Source organism: Dendrobates tinctorius, unplaced genomic scaffold (genome assembly GCF_039654945.1).
Source record: "Dendrobates tinctorius isolate UK_male_01 unplaced genomic scaffold, ASM3965494v1 ptg000240l, whole genome shotgun sequence".
NCBI lineage: Eukaryota > Metazoa > Chordata > Amphibia > Anura > Dendrobatidae > Dendrobates > Dendrobates tinctorius.
The window spans coordinates 9,557,955-9,574,663 of NW_027361907.1; the positions used below are offsets into that span (position 1 = coordinate 9,557,955).

Sequence of the window (16,709 nt, forward strand, 5' to 3'; positions counted from 1 at the left end):
GGTGGGTTTTAACATCCGCAAATAAAACTTGTTTACTGAGAAGCGGTCACATATGTGGAATCATTCTTCAGGAAGGTTTAAGATGTAGGTCATTTTATAGGATTCTTTATGGTTTATTTCCAGTGGATAAGAACCTGTTCTTGCCATGTTCTGGCTTCTTCTCCAACAGAGCTCATCCTTGTAATTAGGTGTACAGTAGGACGTGACCAAAACTGATTTTCATCTTCAGGAAGTAAACACAGATGTTCCTCATTAAATGAAAGCAAAAAAAAAAAAAGATATTGAAAACAGTGAGAAACTGGTGCACAGTGAAGTGGAGTAGAAATGGTATGATTTCAAAGAAAGTCAGCCACAAGAACAAAAAAAGCCAGGTTTTGTCCTTATTTCATTTACACTGCTCCCCCGAGAATGTTGTATTTCAATTTTTTAAAATCCAAGATATGGATCCAGGGATATGGGCCTTTTTATTTAGCACTGATTTTTATGGTCTTCACGAAGGGGACGTGGCTCACATGATTGACTGGGGGAGTGTCTTTAAATTGCTCGGCTGTAAACACCCCCATAGCATGATGCTGCCACCACCATGTTTCACTGTTGGGATTGCATTGGGCAGGTGATGAGCAGTTCCTGGTTTTCTCCACATATACCGCTTAGAATTATCACAAAAAAGTTCTATATTTGTCTAACCAGACCAGAGAATCTTATTTCTCATAGTCTGGGAGTCCTTCATGTGTTTTTTTTAGCAAACTCTATGCGGGCTTTCATATGTCTGGCACTGAGGTTTCCGTCGGGCCAGTCTGCCATAAAGGCCCGACTGGTGGAGGGCTGCAGTGATAGTTGACTTTGTGGAACTTTGTGCCATCTCCCTACTGCATCTGTGGAGCTCAGCCACAATGATCTTGGGGTTCTTCTTTACCTCTCTCACCAAGGCTCTTCTCCCACAATTGCTCAGTTTGGCTGGATTGCCAGTTCTAGGAAGACTTCTGGTGGTCTCAAACTTTTTCCATTTAATGATTATGGAGGCCACTGTGCTCTTAGGAACCTTGAGTACTGCAGAAACTATTTTGTAACCTTGGCCAGATCTGTGCCTTTCTACAATTCTGTCTCTGAGCTCCTTGGCCAGTTTCTTTGACCTCATGATTCTCATTTGGTCTGACATGCACTGTGAGCTGTGAGGTCTTACATAGACAGGTGTGTGCCTTTACAAATCAAGTCCTATCAATTTAATTAAACTTAGCTGGACTCCAATGGAGGAGCAGAACCATCTCAAGGAGGATCACAAGGAAATGGACAGCACGTGACAAATATGAGTGTCTGAGCAAAGGGTCTAAATACTTATGACCATGTGATATTTCAGTTTTCTTTTTTTAATAAATTTGCAAAAATTTCTACATTTCTGTTTTTTTTCAGTCAAAATGGGGTGCAGAGTGTACATTAATGAGAAAAAAATGAACTTTTTTGAATTTACCAAATGGCTGCAATGAAACAAAGAGTGAAAAATTTAAAAGCAGTCTGAATACTTTCGGTAACCACTGTAGATGTCTCTACTCCCCCTTTCCCTAACATTGGGCTTCCTTCCCATCATCCCCTTGTGTTGCACATAGTCTTGCCACACTATGCATGACACATAAGTGCTCATATATCTGGAACCAAATGGTGGATTTATAAAGACAAAAAACACTATGGAGCAGAGAGAATGAAATGAGAGCAAAACTGGCTACTTTTCATCTGGAGACAGGTCCTCCTTAAAGTACAATATAATTGTAAAGGGTTAAAAATGTTATAGTGCAGCGGTGGCGAACATATGGCATGCATGCCAGAGGGGGCACGTAGAGCCCTCCCTTTAGGCACGCGCACTATCTCCTCAGGACTAGGCCCGACAAAACTCTCCTCAGCCCGCTTGCCACCTACCTCATCACTAGTGCTGCGGCTACTCTTCTCTGCATGAGCGCACTCCCATTATGCTGCACGCCCTCCCATCAGTCTGCTCGCGTGATGAAGAAGGTGAGGGGGGCGGCGCCAGTAATGAGGTGGATGGTGCGTGGGTTGAGGAGAGTGGCGGTGGCGCTAGTGCTGAGGAGATGGCGCGCGTGCCCACATGTAGGACTGTGATATATGAACAGACCAGATCAGCCTTGGAATGGACAGAGGTGAGTAGATTTTTTTTTATATGAGACCATTATACTGTATGAAGCATTGTGTTGGGTCATTATACAGTATGGAGCACTACATGTGGCCGTTATACAGTATGGAGCACTACATGTGGCCATTATACAGTATGCAGCATTATGTGGGGCCATTATACAGTATGGAGCAACATGTGGGGCCATTATACAGTATTCAGCATTATGTGGGGTCATTATACAGTATGGATCCATTACTGTATGGAAGTAAATACAGGGCCCTGTGATACTGTATGGAGCAATAAAGAACTATGTGGGGCCCATTACACTTTATGCAGGACTATGTGGGAACCATGGTACTGTATGGAGGACTATGTGGATCCATGGTACTGTATGGAGGATTTTTTTGTGCCCATTATACTGTATGAAGAGCTGTGTGGGGATTAAAGTTGAAGAATCATACTGTGATGGGGTCACCATTCTTTGTTGGGGGAATTGAGAGAGGGGGGTTCAGTGTTGGTATCATACAGTGTGTGGGAGCACTTTTGTTTGTATCATACTTTATTATCTGTTGTATTCAAGGTTTTTATTACATATTTAAATTAGCCAATGGGCCATATGCTTTTTATTGCTCTTCCATAACATTTTATATTATTCCACTAGAATTCCAAACATTTATTGTTTTATATAATAAGGAAAAACTTCCTCAATTGTAGACTTTTTTTTTATAAATATCAAGGTTGACATCCCTGGCTTAAAGGGTTTGTCCTCATCATGATAAAGGGTTAGAATTACAAAGAGGTTGTAAAAACAAACAACTTTGCAATTTTACATTTAATTAAAAATCCTCTCCATTCTCAAGAACAGACCTCCACTGCATTCGGTGGCTAGTATCTTAAGCCCCCGTTACACAAGGCAAGATCGCTAGCGATATCGCTGAAGCGACAACGATTTTGTGACGTAACAGCGGCATCGCTAGCGATCTCGCTAAGTGTGACACGCGGAAACGACCGGCTCCCTGCTGCGATGTCGCTGATCGTGAGCGAACGTTCAGGAACATTTTTTGATCGCTGGCGTCACGCTGACCAGCATGCATCGCTGTGTTTGACGCCCCTTATCAACGACAAGCGACCTTGTTGGCGACTCCGAACTCATATAGATAGCGCTGAAGGACGCCTATTCAAAGTCTGAATCGCTATCATAGACAGTGTGTGACACGGTACCAATGATCGACGTGGTCGTTGGTGACATCGCTGATCGCTGATGTGTCGTTATGAAGATCGGCCTGTATGACTGCTTACTAGCGATGCACAAACGATCTTAGCCAGATCGCATAGTTGTCGGAATCGTTGGTGCGTCGCTACGTGTAACAGTACCCTTAGGCTTGGAGTGCAGCGCTTACAAGCTCTTTTCTATAGACTCTCTAGCGCGCTAATTTACAAGTTGTTTTTATAATCTAAAACCTCAGTATTCGGGTAATTTACCATGTTGGCACTTTGTGATAAATAAGTGGGTTTTGGATTGCAGTTTGGGCACTTGGTCTCTAAAAAGATTCGCCATCACTGGTATAGTGTATTCTCATATTAGACATTTATGAAATGCACAGTATATGCCATATACTGTTTATCTGAGACATTAAAGTTCCAGGGTTCTACTAAAAGATGTGTACCGTATTTTTTGGACTATAAGACACATTTTTTAACAAGAAAAACTCTTGTTAAAAAATGTTTGCATCTTATAGTCCGGAGGAAGCTTCCTGTGCTGGAGAACGCTGACACTGCATCCTTTATGATTACAGACACTGACTGACACTGATCTATGTGATCGCTGCAGAGCAGGACTGGAAACTATCGGGACTGAATGGAGGCTGCATGAGCTGAGCAGCTGCAGGACCTTCTGCTCGATTAATTCCTGGACCTTTCAGGTCATATGACTGATCATGGGCATGTAGCAAAGTTGTGTATGCCTATGGGCATGTATCAGAGCTGTATATGTCTACATGGGCATATAGCAGAGTTATGCATGTCTATATGTTCATGCAGCAGAGATGTGCATGTCTATTCAAGCATGCAGCAAATCTGTGTGTTTATGCATATGTGCATACAGCAGAGCTATATGTACCGTATATACTCGTGTATAAGCCAACCCGGGAATAAGCCGAGGCACCTAATTTTGCCACAAAAAACTGGGAAAATGTATTGACTCGAGTATAAGCCGGGTATGTATTGTCCCCTCATCCGTATCCTTGTCTGCGTGGCTCCTTAGTCCCATCCTTGTCTGCGTGGCTCCTTAGTCCCATCCTTGTCTGCGTGGCTCCTTAGTCCCATCCTTGTCTGCGTGGCTCCTTAGTCCCATCCTTGTCTGCGTGGCTCCTTAGTCCCATCCTTGTCTGCGTGGCTCCTTAGTCCCATCCTTGTCTGCGTGGCTCCTTAGTCCCATCCTTGTCTGCGTGGCTCCTTAGTCCCATCCTTGTCTGCGTGGCTCCTTAGTCCCATCCTTGTCTGCGTGGCTCCTTAGTCCCATCCTTGTCTGCGTGGCTCCTTATTCCCATCCTTGTCTGCGTGGCTCCTTATCCCCATCCTTGTCTGCGTGGCTCCTTATTCCCATCCTTGTCTGCGTGGCTCCTTATTCCCATCCTTGTCTGCGTGCCTCCTTATTCCCATCCTTGTCTGCATGCCTCCTTATTCCCATCCTTGTCTGCATGCCTCCTTATTCCCATCCTTGTCTGCATGCCTCCTTATTCCCATCCTTGTCTGCATGCCTCCTTATTCCCATCCTTGTCTGCATGGCTCCTTATTCACATCCTTGTCTGCCTGGCTCCTTATTCCCATCCTTGTCTGCATGGCTCCTTATTCCCATCCTTGTCTGCATGGCTCCTTATTCCCATCCTTGCCTGCATGGTTCCTTATTCACATCCTTGTCTGCATGGCTCCTTATCCCCATCCTTGTCTGCATGGCTCCTTATTCCCATCCTTGTCTGCATGGTTCCTTATTCACATCCTTGTCTGCCTGGCTCCTTATTCCCATCCTTGTCTGCATGGCTCCTTATTCCCATCCTTGTCTGCATGGCTCTTCATCCCTATCGTTATATGCGTGGCCCCTATGAGAAAAGCATAAAAAAGCATCCTACTTACCTTCCCTGCGCGCCTCTCTCCACGCCTATGGGGGGTGGAGAGAGGTGAATATTCATTACCTTAATGAGCGTGATCGCCTAGCCGCTGCTGGAGGCCGGTGGTTGCTGCTGTAGCTGTGCGCACTATAAGAGAAATGAATATTCATTGCCAGTGCAGTGAATATTCATTTCTCTTTAGCAGCAGGCACAGGCTTTAGCCGCAGCCGCCGGCTCCTGCCACCCGCTGCTCCCCCTCCCCCGCTGGTTTTCTGGGACAATGACTAGTGTATAAGCCGAGGGGGGCATTTTCAGCACAAAAAAATGTGTATAAGCTGAGTTTTTCAGCACGAGTACATACGGTATATGTGATTGTGAATGCAGCACATCTGTGTGTATGTATATGTGCATGTAGCAGAGTTGTGTTTGTCTACATGTGCATGCAGCAGAGCTGTGTGTCTAAATGTATGTAACAGCTGTGTTGTGTGTTTAACACTGCAGAGAGACACAAAAAATAGATTTATTAACTCACTATTCTACCCTAATACATTAAAATTAGTGATAATGACCTCTCCACTTTACACCACCAGGGAAATTATAATAGGGAAAAATGTATTTCCTATTTTCTGCTGTGTAAACGTGGGGTGCTTCTTATAGTCCGAAAAATGCGGTATTTCATCCACAAATTTTCCACCAAGGTCATCGGGCTTATTATGTCAACTGGTGAACTCATGAAGCAATGTCACTAGCTGCTCATGTATGTATAGACTACATTCTCTAATTACAGGGGTTGTGTCACCATTATATAATTAATTTTCAAATTACATTTATTAAAATTATCTATGGTCATATCGATAGTTGTGTTTTATTATAAGGATGGCGCCCTATAGAATTAGTAATATTGCCTCTCTCTCCTTGTTCTCTGTATGTAACTGCAACTTTGACGACCAAGCATAGGCTGTAAATCCTTATTCTCCTGTCACTATCGCTGCTATCAGGAGTAAAAGTATAATCCTCCATCCCGCCAGCTCACTAGTAATGCGGTAAAAAGCTGGGGATCAGATACAGAGCCGACAGGAACTTACGGTAATTCACTGCTGTGTGTGACTATCCCGACAGATTTGCTGCACTTCCGCTTTCATCTGTCTTCTAGTAGCTGCACACAGCCGTAAAATTACTGAATACACTCACCCCAACTTTTTACTGCAATTGAAGAAAGTCAGTCAAGATGGAAGATTATATTGCTATAGCAGAGAGCAGTGTGATGGGAGCATAAAGAGTTCCTGCACATCTAGAGAGCCAGGAAACAGGTAATATTACTAATTCTATAGGTGGGACCATCTGTATAATAAAACAAATAACTTTATAATCATTCGATAGAAAGTGTAAAAAAATGCCATAAATAATGGTGATATCCCTTTTAATACCAATATTAGTGTAAAAAACATGCATTAAAAAATCTGTAGGTTTTTTTTTTTTTTTACTTACGCAGTTGGCAAAGTTTCTTAAATCAAGTGTAATAGCATACATAATGGGTAATGCCCTGTAGAAAGAGAAATGAGCATAAATAAAATATACACTCTTCACATATACAGTATTCATCCTCTATCTATAGATGTAATTATATATATGTATTTTGTGGTTTAGAAGACACAGCGGATTATAAAACGCACCCCAAATTTTGAGGAGAAAAATAGTAAAAAAAACACCTTTTTTTTAATAAAATGGTGGTGCTTCTTACAATCCATGCATCTTATTGCTTACCAGGTGTGGTGGCTGTGGTGAAGCGGGGTCCCAGGGTCGCTGCTGGCGGAGGCAGGAGTCGGGTGATGCTGCAGACCCCTGATTGGGAGAAAGGGGTGTTCGGATGTGCGACGCTGCGGGTGTTCGGTGGTGCGGGGGCTCCAGCGACATTTTGTTAAAGCCCAGAGCCCCCGCACTTCCATGGTTTACATTGCGGTGGACTCCAGGAAAATGGCCACCGGGGGCGGCGCATGAGCAGATGGAGATCTTGGCGCTGAGATCTTGGTGCCGAGATCTCGATCTGTGCATGTGCTGCCCCCGGCAGCCATATTCTACCGCAATGTAAACCATGGAAGTGCGGGGGCTTCGGGCTTTCACAAAATGTCGGCGGAGCCCCCGCACCAACGAATATGCGCAGTGTTGCACCTCCAAATACCCCCTCATCTAAGCCTGCAACGCGCCACTCTTGCCTCCTCCAGCAGCGACCCTGGGACCCTACTCCACCGTGGCCGGTAAGTTATATTCGAATTATAAGACGCACCCCCATTTCCCCCCAAGATTTGGGGGAAAAAAAAAAAAAAAAGAGTGTCTTATAATCCGAAAAATACGGTATACAGTGGGAAAAATAAGCATTTGATACACTGCCGATTTTTGGAAGCTTTCTCACCTACAAAGAATGAAGAGGTCTGTCATTTTTATCTTAAGTACACTTCAACTGTGAAAGACAGGAGGAGATCTGGGATCGATATAATGAGGTCTTCCTGCGTGAGACGTTATTTATGGCACGGAAGGTACTGGCATTACGGTGGATGGGAACTTTGTCCCCCTCCCTTAGAATTTGGATTGACTTGGTGAATTCGATTGTTCCATATGAGCGCACGTTATACCAAAATAGGGGATGCCCGGGTAAGTTTGAAAAGATTTGGGGGAGGTGGAACTCCTCTCATCTTACCCTGCAGGGTTGAGACATCACATATGAGAAATAGTAGATATAGGTTGATGTAGTGGTAGTCGTAGTTTACTTTAGGAATTTCTGATTAGATTTCCCTATCCAAATAATATGTTAAAGGCTTATGAGATTTGTTCCATATACATGTTTTATGATATATGGGCAACTATCCTTTGCGCATACTGGGAAGGTTATATACAATGCTACCTTGTTTTTTGTTAAAAAAAATAGTGTGCAATTTCTTGGCTGTATATTTTATAATGGACGGAAACATGTATGCTCTGTGGAAAATGTTTATTACCATAGGCCAATTGTATGTTGTGCATTTTTTTATGTCCTGAAGTTCAATAAACGAATTAAAAAAAAAAAAACTGTGAAAGACAGAATCTAAAAATAAAAAAAACTGAAAATCACATTGTATAATTTTTAAATAATTAAATTGCATTTTATTGCATGAAATAGGTATTTGATCACCTACCAACCAGCAAGAATTCTAGCTCTCAGACCTGTTAGTTTTTCTATAAGAAGTCCTCCTACTGAGCACTCATTATCTGTATTAATTGCACTTGTTTGAACATGTTACCTGTATAAAAGACACCTGTCCACACACTTAATCACAGTCCAACCTCCCCACCATGGCCAAGACCAAAGAGCTGTCTAAGGACGCAAGGGACAAAATTGTAGACTGGATGGGCTACAGGACAATAGGCAAGCAGCTTGTTGAGAAGGCAACAACTGTTGGAACAATTATTAGAAAATAGAAACAAAGAATGACTGTCAATCTTCGTCTGTATAGGGTTCCAAGCAAAATCTCAGACAAGTGGGGTAAGGATGATTTTGAGAAAGATCAGGAATCAGCCCAGAACTATACGGGAGGAACTGGTCTATGACCTGAAGAGAGCGGAGATCACAATCTCAAACAATACCATTAGAAACACACTATGCTATCCTGGACTAAAATCCTGCAGGGTCACCACATTTCCCTGATTCCCACAAGCCACCAGCCCCTAACAGGGACTCTGAAAATAATATTCTTATCTCCCACTCTGAAACTTCTATTTGAGTAATGTTTGAAAAAGACCTATGGTTAGGTCGAAACGTAACCATATAGAGTACACTTCTGGGATTTATTGCGGTGTTACACTATTTGTTGAATTGCAAAATAAAAAATAAAAATTACAAAAATTACAAAGATTCTTCAATAAGACCAACTCATTTATGAGTGCGACTGTCTATTTAGTGACGTAAGAGGGGCCCAGCGCAGTCCCCCTCTTCACGCATTCAACTTACAGGCATCATAGATGCCGATACAGTTGAAAGCAGTGATGGAGGAGAGCACGTCACTTGACGCACCCTCTCCCATCACTCCCCCTCTGCTTCTGACTGAGTGGGTGCACGATGACGTCACTTCAACATATGCTACACTGTGCCAGCAGTGGAGCTGATGAGACCGGAGCAGAGATCGGAGCAGCAAGGGGAACAAGGAGGAGAGGTGAGTATTGTATATGTGTACTGTGTGTGTGTGTTTATATGTGCATGTGTGCGCTGCATTATACTATGAGGTTTGTGGAGGCTGCATTATACTATGTGTGTGTGGGGGCTGCATTATACTGTGAGTGGGGGGCTACATTATACTGCGAGTGGGAGGGCTGCATTATACTTTGAGTGGGGGGCCTGCATTCTATGTGTGTGGGGGGCTGCATAATACTGTACATGGTGACTGCATTATACTGTGTGGGGGGCTGCACTATACTGTATGTGTGTATGGGTGGCTGCATTATACTGTGTATGGGGGCTGCATAATACTGTGTGTGGGGGTGCTACATTATACTGTGTATTGGGGATGAACTATTCTGTGTGGGGGGCTGCACTATAGTGTGTATGGGGCTGCATTATACTATATAGTGGGCTGCATTACACTGTGTATGGGGGGGTTCATCATACTGTGTATGGGGTCTGCACTATATTGTGAGGGGGCAGCAATATATTGTGTGTGTGGGGGCTGCACTATACTGTGTGTGTAGGGGGCAGCATTATACTGTGTGTGGGGGGGGCGTGGCTATGCGGTGGTGAGGAAAGGACGCGCACTGCGAGGGCTCCTGCTTATCCTCCATATATCCTGAGCATACCTCCTGCATATTGCTTTGGATCCGGCAGCACTGGGTGCCCGCTGGTGTTGGGACCCCCCCGGGGGCTTCGAGAAGAGGCGCAGAACGGCTCCGGTGAGCAGAAGAAGCTTGAGAGATCGGGGTGGACGGCGGGGCCCGCGGGGAGCGGCAGCCATCTTGGACGCGCGCTCTATCAGAGGGAGCGTGGCGTCCAGCTTCTAACGCTGCAGTGTCGCAGGGACAGTGACCTGTATCCTGGAGGAACTGAGGGGTATGCGGTGAGTGCCCTGAAAGACGGGCCCTGCATTATTCCATCTTCTGTACTGACTCGCTGACCTGCTGGCGCCATTATTATAGGGGAACCTGCTCCCCCTCCCATCGCTGCTGTCTCTGAGGGTGGATTCCCCTCCCCTTCCCCCTGCCATAGGAGCCTTAGTGATCTTCTGTCTGCACAGACTCAGCTCCCGAGCTATAATAATAAATAAACCTAACACCTGCTGTATATATAATTAAAACGGGAGGATTTCTGGACTGTACAATCTCAGCTCTACTGACGTATTTCACTGCTTTTAACCATGAATCGATTTAAAGGTTCGACGGCAGCAGAAAAATTCAAGGAATTAGTCAGACCCGACCCTTCTGAGAGTGCACGTTCTCTGCGGAATGCCCCCTCACAATCTGCGTAAAAATCGTCCCTCAGAGGGTGGAGAGGAGGCTGAGCGAGAAGAAATGACCCTTAAACAGGCATCTGAGCAGCTGATGCAGGCTATCTCCCTCACTAGGACATCCCTGACAGAGAAAATAGAGGATGTCTATACTGAGGTGGGGAGACTCCGTCAGGATATGCAGGCCATGAGGGGGCGCATCACGGAGGTAGAGACGAGAGTGTCCCAGGTGGAAGACACCATTACGCCTATGGAGGCTAAGTTAACCAAGGTAGCGGGGTCTATGAACGCCTGGAGGCAAAAGGCAGACGACCTAGAAAACAGAATGCGCCGGAATAACATCCATGTCATCGGTCTGCCTGAACGCTCTGAAGGTCAGCACCCTGAGCAATTCCTAGAGGGCTGGCTTAAGGCCTCTCTGGGAGATGAATTCTCCTCGGTGTTCGCGGTTGAGAGAGCCCATAGGGTTCCCACCAAACCCTTGCCTCCGGGAGCTCCACCTAGTCCCTTCCTGGCACGTCTCCTCAATTGTAAAGATAGAGACACCATTCTACGCCTTGCACGACAAAAGAGTCCCCTCAAGTTCAACAACGCTGTGATCTCAATCTTCCCGGATTTCTCCATGGAACTCCAGAAGCAATGTGCACAATTCATCGACATCAAGAAGCGGCTCAGGGAAAAGAACATTGTATACTCTATGATCTATCCGGCTCGGCTTCGGGTTGTCCACGGGGGTTCCTCCGTGTCTTTCACGGATCCGACGGAGGCTACCGAGTGGCTGCGGTCCCATAGAGGATCCCCTGCGAAGGAATCCTAGTGTGTATATTTTCGTCTGGATCCCTTAATTGCAGGCTTAATCGGAGCTCTTCTGACGAGCACCCAGATATCTACAATACCAGACACTGCGATCAGTGATGGTATCCCCTTGTTTATTTTCTAATGGGAGCGCGGGACTTTGCTCCTATGTTACTAGGTTTATATCTTGCTTTCTTTTTTTCAAAAGCTTTAGTTTTAGCTTTAAATGTTACTTAGGTAGAAGCTGCAGCCAATGGAAGTCCTGCTATTTGTGTGATGTCTCTGAGTTCTACTTGGGCGACGATACACAACATGTCCAGATAGGTGAGGATGGGTTCTGAATTAATATGCATGACATGGAATGTGAGGGGTATCAAAACCCCCCGGAAAAAGGTTAAAGTATTTTCACAAATCATGCACTATCACCCTCACATTGTCGCTCTGGTCGAGACGCACTTGACTAGAGATACAGTTCGGAGTGTACAAAAACCATGGGTTCAGTGGTCTATACATGCATTTCACACCAGTTACTCCAGGGGGGTCTCATTACTAATACATAGGGACATTAGATGGGAGGTTCAGGAGGCACGGAGGGACTCTGAAGGGCGCTTCATATTTGTGTATGCACTGATCAACTCTAGGAAATATGTTATTTTGTTTGTTTATAATCCCCCTCCAGCGGGTACATCAATTCTCCAAAAAGCGTCGAGTTTTGCTCTGAATTACCCAGATGCAAATGTCATCTGTATGGAGGACTTTAATTTGGTTATGAATAATCGCCTTGACAGATTGAGACTAGATGATGGGACACAAGGTGGGACCCCGGCAGCGGCTGTGTCCCAATTATCACAATTTATAGAAAGTAGTGGATGGTTGGACCTATGGAGAACGCGCCACCCAGAGATAAGAGAATATACTTGTCATTCATCCACTAAGCGTTCCTTATCCCGCATAGATTACATTTTTGGATCTAGTGGTCTAGCAATGTGGGTGGATAGTATTGAGCATGGAAGTAGAGGGATTTCAGATCATAGCCCAATCATTCTTAAACTCAAATATGGCCCACCAGGTAGTAGGATGACATGGAAATTAAACCCTTTCTGGTTGAAATTGGTTAAGTCACCTGATAGAACAATTGACCAATTACAAGATTTCGTGTCCTCCCACCCCAAACCCCAGAATGTTAATTTATTTTGGGACACCCTTAAGGCGTACTTGAGGGGTTGCCTATCTTCCACGATCTCCTACATCAAACGGGTGACGTCGGGGGAGGATGACGAAATAGAGCAACGATTGAAAGATTCTGAGGCAGCTTACATATCTGATCAAACTAGTGGTAATAGAGTGGAGTGGTTGACTGCCCAAAGATTATATACTCAACATATAGACTCTAAGTCCAAACGAAAATTATTCTTCACTCGCCAGTCCTATTTTGAATTAGGGAACCAATCTAGTAAATTTTTGGCCTATTTGGTGTGGCAGCACAATACAACTAACACAATATTACAGATCCGCAGTCTAGACGGTACATTGGTGTCCTCAACCAAAGAAATAATGGGATGTTTCCATGATTATTATAGTTCACTATACAGCTCAAAAAGCGACATTGACAGCCAGGGATGTCTAGACTATCTATCAGATATAACGTTTCCCACATTGAGTACTTCTCAGCGAGCCTTTATGGACGCTGAATTCACTTTGGAAGAGATAGAAGATGCCATGAGGGATATGGCCTCTGGGAAAGCCCCTGGGCCGGATGGGTTTCCTATCGAGCTGTACAGGAAATACCGGGAGATTTTGGTGCCACTTTTGTTATCGGTGTTCCGGGGGGTTTGGGGGAGGGGGGGGGTGTCATGCTGCAGACCTTTTATGAAGCTAATATAATAGTGCTTAAGAAAGAGGGGAAGGACCCTCTAGACTGTGGATCTTATCGCCCCATATCGTTAGTAAATGTGGATTATAAAATTTTTACGAAAATCTTGGCTACTAGGCTGAACTCAATTATTTTGGAACTCATACACCCTGACCAGACTGGCTTTATGCCCGGCAAAAGCACTTCCATTAATATTAGACGGGTTCAATCTGTGGTGCAATACAGCTCCCTGGTACCGGACAATAGGTGGGCATTGGCATCGCTGGATGCGGCTAAGGCCTTCGATTCCCTTGAGTGGCCCTTCCTCCACGCATGCTTGCAGAAATATGGCTTTGGGGATAGATTCCTAAAATGGGTTAATACGTTGTACATGAAACCTAAGGCCCGTGTCATTGTAAATGGTTCCATATCTGAGTCCTTTTCTCTGCACAGGGGGACTCGTCAGGGGTGTCCCCTTTCCCCAGCCCTCTTTGCTCTTGCAATAGAGGCTCTGGCAATTCGCATGAGAACTTCCCCTAACATTATGGGTATAGAGATAGCAGATCGGGTGGATACCATAGGCCTATATGCTGATGACATGGTAATATTTATGGATGGGGCGGAGGAGACGCTGGCGGGGGTGATTGCTACTATAAACAAATTCAGTAAATATTCCGGCCTGTATATAAATTGGGAGAAGTCTGCTCTGATGCCTCTCTCTCATACCCCGATGCGGCGACTTGAGACTCTCTCCTTGCTGCCTATTGTACCACATTTTAAATATCTGGGTGTTCATATTTCTCAATCCAGCACGCTTGATCTGCAACTTAATATATATCCATTACTAGAGATGGTTAAAGTCAAATTTGTGGTCTGGAGCAAACTCCCGTTGTCTGTAGCTGGACGCATTAACTTAATTAAAATGATAGTACTCCCCAAGATCAGCTATTTTCTCCAACATAGTGCTGTGGTGGTGCCTAGGTCCTTTTTTGCCAATTTGAGCTCCCAGATTACGTCTTTTGTATGGGGTAAGGCCAGGCCAAGGCTTAGGCTGTCCTCCTTGCAGAGGCCAAAAGAAGGGGGGGGGGTAGCACTGCCAGACTTTTATCTGTATTATTTGGCGGGACAGGCCAGAGCTATAAATAAGTGGATGCCCGGAAATCATCTCCCTAACTCTGAGAGCCATCTGCTTCATGCCGCGCGTGCTGATTGCCCACTGGGGTTTTTGGAATTGGAGAAGGTAAATGTCCCACGTTTGTTACCCATGCTTCGTCTGGCAAGATTAGTGTGGAGGCAGATTAAGAGGGTGGATGGATTTAGAGATATCATAGCTGAAATGCCCTTATGGAACAATAGTTATTTTCCGACGCTGCTTGTCCACCCGCCTGCCGAATTCTGGTCTCAGTACAGTGTTTCTACGATAGGAGATGCGTATGACTCCGGTACACTATTATCTTTTGAACAATTACAGGCTAAGTGCAATGAGGTCACAATTCTTCCGATATTTGCAATTGAGATCGGCCTTACAATCGTACATGAGATATGTCGGTATGAATAATGCTATTTCGTCTCTACCCCCGATAGGCATTCTTAAATCACAGGGTCCCCAGGGTCTCGTCTCCTCTCTGTATACACACATGCTATCGGTGGGGACGGAATCTGCCATATGCCTGGTTAGTGGGGAAGTGGGAAAGGCTCATCCCTGACACACGGGGAGAGGAGTGGGAGGAAATCATGGAGTCACCAACTAAGGTGTCTCCGTCAATTAACAACAGAATGATACAACTTTACATTATAAACCAATCATATTTGACTCCGACTCGACTTTTTAAGATGGGCCGTTTCTAATCTTCGGAGTGTGTGAGATGTCATACATCAGATGCAGATTTTATTCACATGATTTGGCAATGTCCAATTATAGCACATTATTGGAAAAGGTGACATCATTGCTAACCTCCCTGACACAAATTCCTATTCCCCTTGAGCCATTGGTGTGTCTGTTTGGAGTGTGGGATGATGAGACATGGGGACATTATACGGGGATTTTCTTGCGGGAGACATTGTTCATGGCGAGGAAGGTACTGGCATTACGGAGGATGGGGGGGGTTCGGATCCCTCCCTTAGGGCCTGGATTGAATTGGTGAATTTGATTATACCATACACTGTATCAAAATAGGGGGTGCCCAGGTAAATTAGAGAAGATATGGGAGAGGTGGAATTCCTCTCATCTCACGTTGTAGGACGGAGATATCGCATGATACGGAGCTGATTATGTGGACACAGGCTGCAAATAGTTATGTTGTAGTAGTAGTAATAGTTTAGAGGTTTGACAGGCTTTACTATTTGAATAATAACACAGACTAATGTGAGGTAATTGACAATATGTTTTATTCTGCAGGCAACTGGTATACATACATTGTTCGACATTAATGCTTTGTGGAACATATACGTGTTATATGGTATTTTCATCATTGTCGGTTTGTATATTGTATACACGGTCTATGGTTTAATAAACAAATTTAAAAAAAAAGAATACTGTGTGTGCGTGTGGGGCTGCATTATACTGTGTGTGAGAGGGGCTGCAGTATACTTTATGAGGAGGGCTGCATTATACTCTATCAAGGGCCATGGTCAGTGCATTATACTCTATGTACTATATGGGACCTGCATTACACTGTATCGAGAACTATATGTCCTCATTAATCTTCCTCAGCCGGTGTAAAGAAACTCGGGAACAAGCGTTGAACAATTTCAATATTGACGATCGAGCCCTGAATTACCCAGATGCTCACGTTATTTGTATGGGAGATTTTAATTTGGTGATGAATAATCATCTAGATAAGTTGAGACTGGGTGATGGGGTGCGGAACGGGACATCCCCCCCGGTTACATCCCAGCTGTCACAATTCATGGCGGGCAGCGGGTGGCTAGATCTATGGAGAATGCACCATCCTGAGACAAGGGAGTATACTTGCCATTCCTCCACTAAACGCTCCCTATCTCGTATAGACTACATTTTTGGATCCAGCAGCCTAGCGATATGCGTTGACAATATTGAACATGGCACTAGGGGGATTTCAGACCATAGTCCGGTTGTTCTTAAATTTGGCCCATCGACCAACAGGATAACATGGAAGTTGAACCCCTTTTGGCTGAAGTTGATAAAATCGCCTGATAGAACGATAGATCAGTTACGTTGCTTCGTCTCGTCCCACCCTGAACCTCGAAATGTTAATATATTTTGGGACACTCTTAGGGGTTGTTTATCCTCTACGATCTCTTATATTAAACGGGTGACATCGGAGGAGGATGACGAGATGGAGCGACGTCTGAAAAATTTGGAGGCAGCCTATATATCTGATCAA

General features: G+C 44.7%; 1 protein-coding gene across 1 annotated transcript in view; it reads right to left on the bottom strand.

Moving 5' to 3' along the window:
- The window catches only part of PCID2 (PCI domain containing 2), a 51,405-nt gene that overhangs the window by 15,581 nt on the left and 19,115 nt on the right, over nt 1-16,709 (bottom strand). Inside the window, exon 5 of the mRNA XM_073556862.1 lies at nt 6,721-6,775. Coding sequence (XP_073412963.1) covers nt 6,721-6,775 — 55 coding nt within the window. The remainder of the gene's footprint in view (nt 1-6,720; nt 6,776-16,709) is intronic.